We start from the raw sequence: 15405 nt of genomic DNA on the forward strand, positions 1-15405 counted from the left end.
TAAGTTACAATTTTTTTTAATAAATTAAAAATGAAAATTTTAACAATAGATTTTTAAAACCAAAATATAGAGTTAACAATGTGAACTGGGTTGTCCTAAAAAGAATTAAAGTTAAGTTACATTGAATGCTAATTATGAAAATAATTTTTTAATTATCACGTTAAGTGGCATTGAATGAAATAAAATATATATATATATATATATATTATTATATATTCCTGATCAAACTTAACAAATTTAAACTAATAATGAATTATTGAATACCAATTCAATTGAAAACCATTGTATTCAGTGACAATTTTACCAAAAAAATAAAATAAAATAAGTAGCTGAGCACCAATGACGACTCGTATCCTTTTTACTGTAATCATTAAATGCTACATTTTTGTCACGATATTAATTGCTATATGATATAACCGAAAACTTCTCAAGTTTTTTTTTTTTTTTTTTTGGGTGAATCTTATACGATTTGTAAGCAAGAACAAATCAAATTTGTTTTCTAACAACACCCCAAACCAAAAAATAAAAAAAATAAAAAAAAAAAGAAAAAAGAAAAAAGGCAATTTATTATCCGATTCATTATTGGTAATGTTAATTTTGTTTTTCTGTCATGAGATATAAAAATGAATTGAAAGGGCGGATGGGACGCATCGAGTAACAGAAAAACCCAATTAACACTTAGAAATGGTCATGTATTTCATGGTTCATCCTATAAATATGCTTTTTTGTTTGGGTTAGAATTTTAAAACAAAGCAGTTTCGTAATCAAATAAAAACTCTGGCAGCAAATTACTATAGGGTGCTTCTTCTTGTTGTTTTCAAGGCAGAAGAAGACAGTGACTGGGCCTGAGACATGGAAGGAACCGAGAGTGGTCGTCCTCCTCATCATCCTCTTCTTCGAGGTGGGAGAAGAGAAACCACTTACAGTCATGGATTCTCTCCAGATCAAATTCAAGCTTTGGCCGCCATTTGTGGGACTCTTATTCCTTCCCTTCCACTCGAAACCATCAACAACGAAAACCCAGCTGACAAATCGCTTCATGCTTTCTATCAAGCCTCCGGGTCTCAGTATCCTATTCCTGATGAGGTCAACTTCCCAACTCTCCTATGGTGGTGGTCTCTGTGTTCTTCAATATTTCAAGCAATTTCTTTACTTTTTCTGGTTTTTGAATTTTGTGTTCTGCTAAATGTTTTCCCTTTCTCTGTTATAAAAAGGTAGCAGAGCTGATAGTGAAGAGGGTTCAACCAGAAGCTGTGCTCTTACTGAGCTTGGTGCTGAAGATTCTGTCATTCAGACTGGGGACGTTATTGCTTTGTGGGTTTAGTTGCTTTGATTGGAAATGGCCATTCCTTCACAAGTTTTCTGAACTCCCTTTGGAGAAGAGAGAAGAAATTCTGAGAAAATGGTCTGGGCATAGACATCTTATACCTCCTCTTAGAATAGTGTTCGTGTTGATTAAACTCTTCTGCTTCTACAACTTTTACTCAAGGGTAATGTTTCTTTTTCATTCTAGCACTCCAATTCAGCATTATCTTTCCCTTTTTGGAATAATGCACTCTGGTTGGTTTTATCTTTACATGCTTTGGAGGATAAGGTTAGCAAAAGGGCAAACACTGCAAAGCTTTTCCTGCACCTGGCATGTTCCTTTTTTGGCATATCATCTTGTTTACTTTTGCAAGGATTAATGTGAATAATGACACCTATCTATATTTCAATTTTTGCTCTTTGAGATAGATGATTGACTAGCAACTTTCACTTTCAGTATTCATCCTTTCTGTCTTTGCTTTTGTCCTTTTTTCTCTTAAATTTGTTTTGACTATAATGGGACGTTCAAATTCAGAAGTCTGGAACATACTTAATGTCAGTTAAAAAGTTACAATCCAAAATGTGTCCTGGTTTCTCTGTAATTCCTCTAGTTAGGAGTTTTATGTGCGTGTTTAACTTGTATATAACTTGATCCAGACTGATGAGAATTCTGAGAATCCAGCATGGAAAGCAATGGGATATCATCTAGACTCTACCAGGGAAAACTTAACCAAAATCCCCAAGGAGAGACCTCTTGAAAATGGAATTATAGAAACCATGCATGAAAGTGATTCTACTTTTCTTCAATCTCTCACTCAGAAAGGCCTTGATGTCATTGAAGATCCAAATAACAACATCTACAAAATCAGATGTGATGCTGTCGTTGTTGGTTCTGGTTGCGGTGGAGGTGTTGCAGCTGCAGTGCTTGCCAAGTCTGGCCAAAAAGTAATCGTCATTGAGAAAGGGAACTATTTTGTGTCAACGGATTACTCTTCTTTGGAAGGTCCTTCACTGAATGAGCTATATGAATCCGGTGGACTCTTAGCAACTGTTGACGGGAAGGTAATGATACTAGCTGGCTCCACAGTTGGGGGAGGTTCAGCTGTAAACTGGTCTGCATCAATCAGAACACCAGATGCTGTACTCCAGGAATGGTCGGTGGATAAAAAAATTCCATTTTTTGCAACTTCTGATTATCAATCTGCCATGGACGCAGTGTGTAAGCGGATTGGCGTTACAGATTCTTGTACAAATGAAGGCTTTCAAAATCAAGTTCTACGAAAAGGGTGTGAGAATCTCGGTCTTAAAGTTGTCTCAGTTCCAAGGAATTCCTCAGCAAACCATTACTGTGGTTCTTGTAATTATGGTTGTCCAGCAGGAGGCAAACAAGGGACTGACACTACATGGCTAGTTGATGCTGTAGAGTACGGCGCAGTGATTTTAACAGGATGCAAAGCTGAGAGATTCATATTGAAAAACGATGGAAATGGAGGGATAAGAAAGAAATGCTTTGGGGTAATGGCAACTACTTTGAACAATAAAATCACAAAGAAACTTCAAATTGAAGCAAAAGTGACAATTTCAGCATGTGGGTCTCTCTTGACTCCTCCTCTCATGATCTCAAGTGGACTCGGCAATCCTAACATTGGCAAGAATCTCCATCTTCACCCTGTCCTTTTAGCCTGGGGATACTTTCCAGAACAAACATCAGAATTCAAAGGCAAAAGTTTTGAGGGAGGAATCATTACCTCACTACATAAAGTGACTGCCGGCAACAACAATGTTCGTGCCATTGTAGAAACTCCTGCAGTGGGACCTGCCTCATTTGCCGCACTATTTCCATGGATTTCAGGCCTTGACATGAAAGACAAGGTGGTGAAGTATGCGAGACTAGTGCACCTATTTGCACTGGTTAGAGATCAGGGTTCAGGAGAGGTCAAAGAAGAACGTAAGATCAAATACAGAATGAATCAGTTCGACAAAGAGAATCTTCAAACTGGTCTGAGACAGGCAATAAGAATTTTGGTTGCGGCTGGAGCTGTGGAAGTTGGCACGTATAGGAATGATGGACAGAGAATAAAGTGTAAAGGGATAAAGGATGAGGAATTGGAGGAGTTTTTGGATACAGTGAGTGCAGTTGGAGGGCCGAGGTCCAGGGGTGAACAATACTGGACAATATACTGTTCTGCACATCAGATGGGAAGTTGCAGAATGGGGGCCACTGAAGAAGAAGGTGGAGTTGATGAGAATGGTGAAAGCTGGGAAGCAAAAGGGTTATTTGTATGTGATGGGAGCGTGCTTCCAACTGCAGTTGGGGTTAATCCCATGATTACCATCCAATCCACGGCATATTGCATTTCTAGCAAGATTGCCGAGTCTTTGAAAAAAGACAAATCTATCATAGAAAGTTAACTTATCTTTGTTATTGTATTGATTGAGTACGAAAATTCGTAATAATGCGCATTGTCATCTTTTTTTTACCCTTTCAGTTTTTGGGCTAAGATTCAATAATAATAATAATAATAATGTCATGTCTAATACAGAATACGCCATGTGAAACTTTAAGCTGATTTTACTTAATTTGGGAAATTCTTACTTTTCATAATGTACCTTCTTTCTTTTGAAGCATTCGCTGAAGGTAGGGTACGCAAATCTAGAATTGGAATTTTGTTTAGCTTTCTTGTGGTACGAAATGTAGAAACGAAATAAGTTAAATTTAAACAACAAATTTAAAATTTTTTTTTTACTCCGATTTGAGGGTCTATAGGTACGATGGACTCGGTGCTCTTATGCAACAATTATATGGATAAACAATTTATTTATAGACTCTGATCGATTGTCTTAATCAATGTTAACATGCAATATACCTTATATTATTTATTTACCACTACCTTCAAATTGGCAGAAAGCTCTAGCAAAAAGGTGTATTTATCAAAATTAGATAAACAGTAGGTTATGCTCTATTATTTATTAATATATAGCCACGATAAAGAAGAAAAATTACAAACCCGAAAACTTAAAGATGCATTAACGCCAAAATATACTTTATATTGAAAATCATGAAAATAAAAATTTTGGAAATGCGAACATTATTGAAAATATTCCTCAACCGTGTTAGTTTTTAACCATAAAAAAGCAGTCATTGCAGATTGGTTTCGCCACAAAAAGAATCAAGTTGAACTAATATTTTCTAAGGAAAAATTGTGCTTTCCTCAGTTATGTGCTGCTTTGACTGCTTTAGCAGCAGCATCATCCAGATCTTCTGCTGTGATTAATTTCATAGCGCTTTCCTGCAGAGTCACATGTTAATGGTATTTAAGTAACCGTTTACACTGGGGAATCCCAATCGTTTTAGCTTAGATTCTTTTTATAAACTACAATAATTTTCTTATAATTAATATATCAGAATCAATCAGAATCAAGTTCCTGATTACCTTTAGAATTCTCTTTCCCTCGTCTACATTAGTGCCTTCAAGCCGAACAACCACTGGAACTTGTAGAGCGACCTGAGTGAACGGCGTTCCAAAAAAGTTAGTTCTATAGAAACTAATCTGGGGTCAGTTCTTTAACTTAAATTTAGCCAAGGTTAAGAAACCGGTTGCTAATTCATACTCTCTTTCTTATAAACCCAAATGATGAAGCAAAATCTTCAGAATGCTAATGTAAAAATGATATTTCTTAAAGTGAAATGCTTTTTAGTTAACATGGAATGTACAAGATTTGATGGCTCCTCAAACGAAGAATTTAGGTTTTGGAGAGGGGAACAATGAACAGCATATCTGACCTCTTTGGCAGCATTGACGATTCCACTTGCTATTACATCACACTTCATAATTCCACCAAATATATTCACCAAAATTGCTTTCACCTTGTCATCAGAAGTCAATATCTTAAATGCCTCCACAACCTGGTTAAAAAAAATGACTTTAGAGGACTACAAGCTAACAGATAGTTAATAGTAGTTGTAATTAAACGTTCTTTTTTTTCTTTTTCTTTTTTTTGTTTTATCCTATTAAAAACAGACAATTAACAACAAACTATATGCAAGGTTACATACACATTGCTGATGCATATGCCTGTACAAGAACAGAAAATATTTTCCAGCCTTTTTTAAGTACATATACCATCTAAAAGACAGGTCTAATTATTCACCTTGAGTATAAAAGAAAAATAAGGAGAAAAAACAGAACTAATCACAACAAGAAGATCAAAGGGCTATGGAAGTAACAAAAGCAGTCAGAGCAAAAAAAAAAAAAAATTCCTTTCTTAAATAACATTACCTGGCCTTCAGAAGCATTTCCACCAACATCTAAAAAGTTGGCAGGCGTTCCTCCATGCAGTTTAATTATATCCATTGTAGCCATTGCCAATCCTGCACCATTCACCATACAACCAATTTCCCCGTCTAAGCCAATATAATTTAGATCTGCTTTTGCAGCAGCCACCTGCAACAAGCACAAGAAATGATAAATACCAAAAAAATTAGGTCATTCTTCGGTGCCAACAATATAGCAATAGCATGAAGAATATAAAATGAGAAAAGGATATCCCTCAATCGTCCCTCTCTTCAATCAGATGGACAACTGAGAAAAACAAAGAGAGTAATCCTTTCATCATCCTAAAATCTTCCCATTTCACCAGTTTAACCTCAAACCTTCTCTTCCTAAGGGGGAAGCTAACACTTGGCCACAAAAAAATTTGCTTCATATGACACAAAAATCAAGAATAATAATACAAAAAACAGATAGCAAAATAATACCTCTCTTGGATCCTCTTGGGATGGATCACGTAGCAAAAAAATCTCTTTCTGGCGAAATGCAGCATTGTCATCAAAGTTCAACTTAGCATCAGCAGCTACCAGCTTCTTATCAGATGTTTCTGCAATTGGATTTACCTGTCCAGGAAATAAAGGTTCAGGCTAAGATGTCCACAAGAATAATTAAAATGTAAAAGTTACTGTAACAATGTAACAGGAATGATAAGTTCTCACTTCTAACAGCGTGCAGTCACTCTCAACAAATAGCTTATAGAACTTCTTAATTTGCTCAATTGATTCATTTCTATCAGCAACTGTGGGAGCCAAACCATCTACTACCTTTGCAGCATCTTCATCTGTAATTCCTTTAAAAACATCAATAGGTACCTGTCAATCAAATGGAGAAAACGAAATTTAGTTAAATTATGTACAAATGTAAAAAGGAATTTTTCTAGATAGTAATGCTTCAATATCAGAAAAGAACACATAGATGACAACCTTTATTATCATATCAGGGAATTTCTCAGCAAGGTCTTCAATGCTCGTTCCTCCCTTTTTGCATGCAATTATAAGCTGGAGAAAAGTTAAGCAAATAAGCATATGTAACTTGAAGCAATCTACTGCAATGAGAATTGATGTCCAAGAAATTATTTTACTAACAAAAGTTATTTATTTCCTAAAAAAAAAAAAAAACAATATAGTGCATTCAGTTTAGAGAACATACGGGACCAGCACTTGTTCGATCCAAAGTGATAGCAAAGTACATCTCATTAACAAGTGACATCTTTTCACAGATATAAACCTGTCAAAGGATAAATCAAAGAAGATCAATAATGCAATGACAAGAGAACTTATGAAGATAGATATTTCCTAACACATAAGTATAATGCAGATGGATAATCAAGACAACCTTGCTAACAATTTTTCCCTGTGGCCCTGTCTGTTTGGTTACAAGTATCTGGCCAAGCATCTTTCCTGCAATAGAAGTAAACAATTACAAAAGGCAATTTCATAAATCATATAGCAGAGAAAAACATGTCCAGAATGGATTATGAATGTATAAAACACAATGGAGTACACCATAGCATCGTGGAAACTAAAAGAAACACCTATCATAAACTAGCAAGCAAGCATCGCCACAATCCCCAATAGCAATGCACACTTGGATTGTTCTTGAAATTAGACCAACTTATGCATTTAACTTGACCAGTATACTTATTTGAGGGCCCAGGTCAATTTCAGAATTAGAGAACGTATAAAAGCCAGTCTAGACCTAAGAACAAAAGCAGTCGATACATACGCAAGTTAATCCAATATCTTATTTTCTAGAATAACCCATTCCTTAGAGAAGGTATAGGATAGAAGCCTGTGTTCAATGGAAAAAGGAAACTGCAGTAAATACAATAAATAAAAAAACCAATAAGGTAGAGTCACATGATAATTGAAAAGGACTTGAAGAAGGCAGTCTTTAATACCAGCTATTTCTTCAACCTGTTCGGTTTTGACAATGTGAACACCCCCCTTGAGACCATTCTTAAACGTTCCCAAGCCTCTTCCTCCAGCCAAAATTTGGCTTTTAACCACCAACTGCACCAAAATCCAAGTTATCGTTGCTCTGTTTCTTTCACTATGAATTATCTACTAAAAATAAATGAGAGAAAACAATACAATTTTGAACATCTCAGAATTTCAATTTTCTTTTTATCACTTGAAACCCAGAAAACAAAAGCCTCAACAGAATTAACACGATCATTGTAAAACAACTGCATCAAACTCATTTGTTTTAGCAACAAAACATTGGATTTTCTCAAGATTACCTCCTTTTGGTTAGGAAATACATCCTGAATAGCCTTTTTCACTTCATCAACGGAAGAAATAGCAACTCCTTTTGGAACATTGATCCCATGTTTGCTCATTAATTCAGCCCCCTGATTTCAACAGAAACGAAAGGTATTCAATTATCAGCAACCATCGATGTCCCAGAAACTTACACAAAGATCTACGTAAAATGTTATATATATATATATATATCTACGTAAAATCTTATATATATATATATATATATATATCCTAGACATATTTGGAACCACTGTTGATTTTGGCAAACCGCCATAGATTTATCTGAGAGAGTTCTTGTGAATTTTAATTTAAAAGAAAAAAAAAAAAAAAAGTGGGAAGTGAGACCTGATATTCGTGGATGTTGAGACGGCGGAGCTGTTGTTGCTGCCATTTTCCGGCGACAGAGATAGAGCGAGAGACAAGCTTGTTCAGCAATCCTCTCACCATTTCTTTTTCGAGCTCTGAAACCCTCTCCCAAACAACAACTACAAGATAGACAGAGTGTGTGCGTTTGCCGGAAGCTGAGTGCGATCGGGTCAGAGAAATTCGAAACGGATCCCTAGCGTTTTTCTCTCTCTATTTTTCCTTCTTTTTCTTTTTTTAAAAATAATAATAATAACAATAATAATAATATTTTAGAATTTTTTTTTTTTCTGGTCAACAATTTATTTAGAATTTGACCACTCTTTTTAAAAGTTTTTACAATCGCTTGCCTGTTCCTGTCCTTTCCAAGTTTTGCATTTTCTTCTGAGTGAAAATATATTAGTCATTTTTTCTCCTTCTCTTCAAAATTTTCAATTAAGGAACCTAAATTTTTTAATTAAATCTCCTTTTTTCTAATACTTCTATCACATTTATGGTTGAATCAGATCTTAAATGGAAATAATAAAAATAATTACTTCCCAAAATAGATTGGAAATAATCAAATATTATTGAATTATTGTTTTATGCCAATAATTATCAAGAATCGTCAGAATAATTTTATAAAAATAGAGCCAAGGATTCATCAATTTTTATTTTTAATTTTTTTTTTTTTAATCTTTTAAACCTTAATTGGTACATGGGGTCTAGGCCCAATTCCATTCATAATCCAAAGGCCCAATTCCAAATAGGATACTTCCGTGAACAACCGAGTCAGCTAAAATTAACCACCGGATGATGATCTCCTCACAAAAGCCTCACCAAACGCAAGCAAGGCTTATTAACGAGGTAGACATTTGCCTTTGGAAAAATGATTTACAACTTTTACAACTGAGGGATTTATAATAAGAATATAACCGACAAATTCACCCTCTCGTTGATTACTGATTAGGCACTATTTTGCCAACTTCCTCGAGAGTATTAGTTTATGCAATTCACCTGCATTTCAAGGGTAATCTTAAGTACAAAATTCCTTAAAACAAATTGAGACAGATAAACAAAGATATAAGATTCACATGCTAAAAGAAAAATATGGTGTTGTAGGTTCAAAGTGAGTACCAATATGCCAACTAATAAGGTGGAGATAAAGCCGTGTCATCGATCCAGGATGGCCTCTTTGCATTATAGTAAAAGTGTGCAATCATGTGAACCAACTCATCTGCCGTTCGAATCCCTGCACTAGTCAATCTAACATGATATCATGGCAATAAAAGGAACTTAAACGTGTCCATATTATGGTAGAAACTTAACATGATACACACTGTTTGAAATTGTAAAAAGTGAAAAATCATAAATTAATCTCACCTTTCTCTCTGTATAAGATCCTGTTTCCTCGTAAGAAAAGAATCTGAGGGCATTCTTTAACTTTGAGAGCATATGCCAAATCTCTCTCGATATTCATGTCTATCTTTATTGACTGTTGTCATGGGAAATGTTAAGGCTGTTACCATCAAGGAATACACATGGAAATGCATTTGCAGAAAAGTCCAATTTCTATCACAAAGGGCAAATATGCGTTATGATAGACAACATGTTTGAATCAGGAATATTATTTAGTATGTGGTATATTAATTATTTAAATGGATTAGAGGCGTTATTATTTATCTTCAAAGGTGGATATGAGAAAAGATTAAGGACTCGAAAAGACTACTGTTTAAGTTTCAGTTTAACAAAATCATGGATAAATGAGTTTGTAGGCAAGTTCTATGTACCCGAGGAGGCAATCGATCTTTTGCATTCCAATAAACCTTGACCGCCTTTTCTAGCTCTTTCAAAGCCTTCCAGTTATCAGTTGCCCTGTGAACAGAATAAAAATATGTGGACGATTCCAATCTCACATTGCATCAAAAAATAGAAAAGCTAAACTATGAAAGTAACAAGATATGAAAAATTCGAATTTCACATTACATCAAATAAGAAAGGGCTAGAAACCATACAAATTACAAGATTTAGACAATTCAACTTTCAGATTACTTCAAATAACAAAAGGCTAAAACTTTGCAAATAAACTTTCTTTTTTCAGGTATGCATGATAAAATCAAGTTAGCCAATGCCCCATACTACATAATACATGTAATTCAGAATACTCATCCGGAACAAGAGGCTAGCTTTTTAATTTGCTACGTCTTTCAACAAAACCATGGAAATACATATATTATTCCTTACCTTATGACTGAGAATCCTAAAACAAACAATTAACTTTGCATGCAAAAACATTCTTTTTCTCATAATATTCTTATACCAAGTAGTTCAAAGACTGTGATTGATTCTCATACTTGATAAACAGCACTAGAAGATAAACAAAATTGAAGTGAGTTTACCTGTTATATCTTTCGAAAACAAGAACGACGAGTGGACTGGGATGAAAAGCAAAGCTTTCCCATTCCAAACAGTTAATCTCCTTCACCCAGTTATCATCAACCTCTCCTTCCCAATCAATCTCAACTCCATCTTCTCCAACAACGTTCCTTATTGGGTGCTTCTCGAAATACTCCGAAGCTCTAATTCCCCATCCCACATCCGCATCCAATGGCCAACTCTTACTTTCCTCCTCAACCACCATTTCCGTCTCTTTCACACCACCATCATCGTCGTCCTCGTCGACGTCGCTGATATCGGAGTTATACTCGTCATCAGCTAACCTGTCTTTCATTACCTTTTCCTTGTTCTCGAACACTTCAGGATTTTGCTCTCTGATTGATTCAAAAGTCCGTTCAAGTCTTTCGCGAACGAAATGCTCGACAGCGTCCGCTTCGCTTCTCCGACCGCGCTTCGGTTTTCTCGGGATTATTGCCGGGAACTTCCTTCTTGTACTTTCATCTTGGTTTTGGGAAACTTCGGATTTCAGGCGACGAGTTCTCGATTTGGGTTTGGCTTTGGGAGCTGAGCCGGTTTTAAGATCAGGTTCTGAGTCGGGCTTCCTCGAAATAGAAAAGCAAGGAAGACGTTTTGCAAAGCGGGTGGAGTGTACGGTGTATATGTTTGCTTTGGGCGTGATTGATGTTTGAAGGACCAGCATCTTTTCACTGCTCCGCTCAGCACACCAAGTGTTTGCCAAAATGCGTAGCGTTTTTTCTTTTCTTTTGGCTTTGAACAGAGACACGGTGGCGTCGTCTCCCCTTGTTTTTGAAGTCGGACACTACCAAAACGCGGTACTTTGAAAACGGCATGAAACGACAAGCAACTTTCCTTCTCTCTTGTTCTCATGCAATAAAATTAATGCAGTTTAATCCCAAAAAGGTTAAATTTATTATTTTATTTTAAGAAAAATAAAATATTGCATGTATAGTTATTGGTTATGTATCACAGAGCACATTGAATGGGTTATAGTTACTTGGAATTGGAGGCTTCAAGCTAAAAACATTATTTGGAATTGGAGGTAAGGCAGATTTCCAATGTGGTTGTCAAACTTGCACGACTTCGTCCCTTAGGGACAGTTCATGTGTGGTTGTTAGTCCAAAAACTACCTAACTAACTATATGGAAAAAAAAGTTACATATTTTGTAATTTCATTCGCTCTGACAATAAAAATATAAAAACACTGTAAATGGTTAATTTTAACCATAGGTTGTTGTATAAACTTAACCAAAATCCAAAAAACTAAGATTTTAAAATAAAATAATAAAAAAAAGTTGTGTAGTAAATATCAAAAAAATTGAATAATTTGATACTGTTTGGAATTTGTTTTGCATAATTGAATTAGCTCTAGCTGGTGAGGAAGACATGCTATTAAACATTAAAATTAAAATTAATATTATTTTGGACTTTCAATTGTTTTATTTTTGCACTTTGTCCTTCACAGTGTAAAACTGTAATTAGTTAATTTAATCATGTTCATCATCTAAATTGCATAATTAGACTAAAGTTACAATAAAACAATAGTTTGGTTGCAATATATATAAAATAATAATAATTAGGAGCAAAGTTTTATTTTGCAAACTTAAAATTAAAGTTACGTTTTAAGTGATAGCTCCTGTTCAAATGAATTATAACCAAAAACCAGTTTATCAGATTAGGATAAAAAGTAGAGGACCTAATTAAGAGTTTAATTAACTTTTTTGTTTAATTGCTGTCCTTGTTGCTTGTTTAATCATATACTTAAAAGAGCTCAATCAATCATCATTATCGAGTCTTTTAAAAACATACATGCTAAATTAGAATATTTAAGATTTTTTACAAACCTGATCAAAAGAGAGATCATATCTAATTGGAATTTCTAGTTAAGCGTGATACATCTGTTTACTGGACGAAATCTTATTCAACTTATTAAATTTAAAATAATATTATATGATAGTGATTTGTGAACTTTTTTAAATATGTGTTATGACATTCGAAAATCCATTTAAAATATTATATATAATATGAATTATTTATTTAAATATAAAAGAATTATTTTATCTGAATAAAAAAGAAAATTAAAATATACAAATAAGTGTAGATAGAAAAAAGAAAAATGCAAACTACAGATCTATTAAGAACAAAACCAAAAAAAAAAAGTGAAGAAAAAAATATCGGGATTTCCAATGTAATTTTACAGACTGTTAAATTTAATTTCCAAAAGTTCTCTTTATCACATAAATTTTGTTGACAACTATATATTAACATGCATTGGAAATTAAAATGCTCAAAAAAAAAAAAAAGAAAAAAAGAAAACCAAATTTTCATGAACTGATTTATACAATTGATTGGATCAGATAATAATCATGATCATCATGGGCATCATCATGTTCATGCATGCATGTCTCTAGTGCATACACACAAGAATACCAAGTGTAAAGCCAGCGACGTATACACAGAAAAATTTTCCATCTATCTAGATTCTAATAGAGATTGATTTTTCACCAATCATCGTCACGGGCATAGAAATAAAAAGAAAGAAAACAAGAAAAAAAATGGACAAAATTAAAAAGAAAAGAAAAACAAGAAAAGTAATAAGAAAAAGAGAGAGAGAGAGAGAGAGAGAGAGATTTTTTTTTTTTTCTTTTACTTGGTTTAATTAGGAGCCACCGAGCATTTGTGACCCAATGGAATTGCTCCACACTGCCAAATAGAAAAAAAAAAAAAAATTAGGAAAAATTTTGCCTCAAAACGTCACAACCGTAGAAAGCCAGCAAGCTGGGTAGGGTTGACGATGCCAGGGAGGTGGACCCCACCCCTATTCATCAAATCTGCCACTTCCAAGTATCGCTGGATGTTTTCCACATGCGGCTCGGCTTCCGATTCTGGACTTTCACTCGGCTTCGCTTCCATCGACTTTGAAACTGACGCAGCAGGCGATGACTCGGCTCTAGCCGGGTCCCACGGTTGGCCGAAGAGCGTACCTTTTGTTAGGAATTCATGGGCCAAGTACCCGGCTAGGAGTTGATTAGATGGAGCCGGGTCGGGTTCTTTGTTTGAGTCGGGTAGAGGTGAATCCGGCTTTTGCTTTTTTGTCGTGGAGAGGGCGTTAACTACACCTTCGCTCTCTTTGCGCTTGTTTGGCGTCAAAATTCGACGGGGTGGGAGACGCATTGTTTTTGTATTCATGGCTGTTTTTGGTGCATGCCACGTCAGCTACAGTGCATTTAAATCCACCCACAAATCCCAACAAGGCCCCAGGATAGAAGATAATTTTATTTTTTATTTTTTCCAGAACCAAAAAAAACAAAAAATTTATTTTTGCAACAAGACCCCTTATAAAGTAAATATTTCAAATCCAGGGGCAAACTATATTGTTGCAGATCTTGGAAAAAAAAAAAAATTTATCCTATTTTTTCAAATAAAAGAAGACCGAGAAAAAAAAAATTTGAAACCGCTATTGAGAAGAAAAATATTAGCAAGGGTTAGATAAGAGAGGGAGAGAAAAAAAAGAGAGAGAGAGAGAGAGAGAGAGAGAGAGAGAATGAGGAGGCAAAACATGGTATACAAAGAATGGGACTTCGAGCAAGTGGTCTCATATTTATAGAAACGGGAATGGATGAATACCCCTAGTACCAGAAGTAATTACTGTAATACCAACCCGAAAAGACTACAATGCCCTCAAAATTTATGGGTTGGCAATTTGCCCAACCGCAATCAAATACCCATCATCGGGCCACAATTAATATAAATTTATGATCCACACACAACGAAAACTCATGTCAAATTTGGTTTTAAATTATCTAATTTAATTTTAATATCCTAACAAAGTTAGAAAACCATAAATAAATCAAATTTTATTTATTTTTTTATTGAAAAATCGTAAATCTATTTATTTATATAATATTTACTCCTAGAAATGATTCCAAAACGGGCCGCCTCAGTTTCTGAGCCCACATACAAGGAAAAAAGAGTACATATTGCTTTATCATATTTTTGTTTCGGAGAACAAATTCTTTATACCTCTCTACCAAAATATTTTCTATCAATACCTCATCACTCATGCATATACATAAGATGGGTAGGGTGTTTGATTATTAGGCTGGAATTGTTAGGTGAGCTTCAATTATAAACTTGGGTTTATTATTTCTGCAACGCATCGATCTATGTCAATAATTATAGACTTTTAAAATCAGTCTTAAAAGAATTTGTCTTTATGTTCTTAAAGCAAATTCCTCGCTTCTTCAACAACTCATTAAATTTAATTGTCACATATTTATTGTGTATTTTTTTACCCACGATTTCTTCGTTTTGTTTGTTTTTTTGGGATTACAATGTGCATCTTTGTTTGGGTCTTTTATTCATGTATTTTTCACAAAGGAGGAAAAAAAAAAAAAAAAAAGAAGGAAAAGCGAAACTATTATGACTTGTCTATTTGGATTTCAACGATTTAAGTATACTTATGTTTTAACCCTAGTCCATTTCCATTTTGAACGGATAGTAATTCTTTTTTTTTTCCTGAAATAGGGAAGTTTTATAGGTATTAAACTGGGATACAATAGTCAGCTTGAAGAGCATGATGTAGCCACTGTGGGCCAGCTTCAAGCCAAGTCTCAAAATTATACAAACTAGATGCGTAAGAAGCAACTGAATGAGCTACAGTATTCGATTCCCTATAATTAAAGGAACAAAACAAAGACTCATTATGAGACAGCAGAGTTTTCTTGATTCTAGTTAACAAGAGGGAC

General features: G+C 34.6%; 4 protein-coding genes across 4 annotated transcripts; 1 reads left to right on the forward strand and 3 right to left on the reverse strand.

Annotated features, from left to right (window-relative positions):
• Positions 1–618: 618 nt before the first annotated feature.
• Positions 619–3793, forward strand: LOC107425808 (long-chain-alcohol oxidase FAO2). Its single transcript, XM_048480861.2, has 3 exons — positions 619–1086; positions 1215–1490; positions 1963–3793. The coding sequence occupies exons 1-3, from the start codon at positions 853–855 to the stop codon at positions 3715–3717; spliced, it is 2265 nt and encodes a 754-aa protein (XP_048336818.2). The 5' UTR covers positions 619–852; the 3' UTR covers positions 3718–3793.
• Positions 3794–4332: 539 nt separating this feature from the next.
• Positions 4333–8506, reverse strand: LOC107425789 (succinate--CoA ligase [ADP-forming] subunit beta, mitochondrial). Its single transcript, XM_048480615.2, has 12 exons — positions 8246–8506; positions 7879–7989; positions 7537–7648; positions 6972–7036; positions 6786–6863; positions 6560–6634; positions 6296–6448; positions 6065–6199; positions 5586–5750; positions 5090–5212; positions 4740–4811; positions 4333–4595 (listed from the first exon to the last, which is right to left on the reverse strand). The coding sequence occupies exons 1-12, from the start codon at positions 8345–8347 to the stop codon at positions 4518–4520; spliced, it is 1269 nt and encodes a 422-aa protein (XP_048336572.2). The 5' UTR covers positions 8348–8506; the 3' UTR covers positions 4333–4517.
• A 142-nt stretch (positions 8507–8648) lies between these two features.
• LOC107425790 (thioredoxin-like fold domain-containing protein MRL7, chloroplastic) lies at positions 8649–11349 on the reverse strand. Its single transcript, XM_048480616.2, has 5 exons — positions 10642–11349; positions 10033–10117; positions 9626–9737; positions 9380–9494; positions 8649–9259 (listed from the first exon to the last, which is right to left on the reverse strand). The coding sequence occupies exons 1-4, from the start codon at positions 11337–11339 to the stop codon at positions 9391–9393; spliced, it is 999 nt and encodes a 332-aa protein (XP_048336573.2). The 5' UTR covers positions 11340–11349; the 3' UTR covers positions 8649–9259; positions 9380–9390.
• A 1608-nt stretch (positions 11350–12957) lies between these two features.
• On the reverse strand, positions 12958–14214 carry LOC107425815 (uncharacterized). The gene is made up of 2 exons (XM_016035854.4): positions 13474–14214; positions 12958–13360 (listed from the first exon to the last, which is right to left on the reverse strand). The coding sequence occupies exons 1-2, from the start codon at positions 13844–13846 to the stop codon at positions 13317–13319; spliced, it is 417 nt and encodes a 138-aa protein (XP_015891340.2). The 5' UTR covers positions 13847–14214; the 3' UTR covers positions 12958–13316.
• Between the last annotated feature and the right edge of the window lie 1191 nt (positions 14215–15405).

Source organism: Ziziphus jujuba, chromosome 9 (assembly GCF_031755915.1).
Source record: "Ziziphus jujuba cultivar Dongzao chromosome 9, ASM3175591v1".
In the NCBI taxonomy this organism is placed as follows: domain Eukaryota; kingdom Viridiplantae; phylum Streptophyta; class Magnoliopsida; order Rosales; family Rhamnaceae; genus Ziziphus; species Ziziphus jujuba.

Coding starts and splice junctions, on each gene's coding strand:
- LOC107425808 (XM_048480861.2), top strand. CDS start 853: ATGGAAGGAACCGAGAGTGGTCGTCCTCCTCATCATCCTCTTCTTCGA. Junction 1,087..1,214: donor AGTATCCTATTCCTGATGAG/GTCAACTTCCCA, acceptor TGTTATAAAAAG/GTAGCAGAGCTGATAGTGAA. Junction 1,491..1,962: donor TCTACAACTTTTACTCAAGG/GTAATGTTTCTT, acceptor AACTTGATCCAG/ACTGATGAGAATTCTGAGAA.
- LOC107425789 (XM_048480615.2), bottom strand. CDS start 8,347: ATGGTGAGAGGATTGCTGAACAAGCTTGTCTCTCGCTCTATCTCTGTC. Junction 7,990..8,245: donor TCAACATCCACGAATATCAG/GTCTCACTTCCC, acceptor TGTTGAAATCAG/GGGGCTGAATTAATGAGCAA. Junction 6,449..6,559: donor TCCCTGATATGATAATAAAG/GTTGTCATCTAT, acceptor TTTGATTGACAG/GTACCTATTGATGTTTTTAA.
- LOC107425790 (XM_048480616.2), bottom strand. CDS start 11,339: ATGCTGGTCCTTCAAACATCAATCACGCCCAAAGCAAACATATACACC. Junction 9,738..10,032: donor AAGATCGATTGCCTCCTCGG/GTACATAGAACT, acceptor CCATGACAACAG/TCAATAAAGATAGACATGAA. Junction 9,495..9,625: donor GATCTTATACAGAGAGAAAG/GTGAGATTAATT, acceptor TGACTAGTGCAG/GGATTCGAACGGCAGATGAG.
- LOC107425815 (XM_016035854.4), bottom strand. CDS start 13,846: ATGAATACAAAAACAATGCGTCTCCCACCCCGTCGAATTTTGACGCCA. Junction 13,361..13,473: donor GGCAGATTTGATGAATAGGG/GTGGGGTCCACC, acceptor TCTATTTGGCAG/TGTGGAGCAATTCCATTGGG.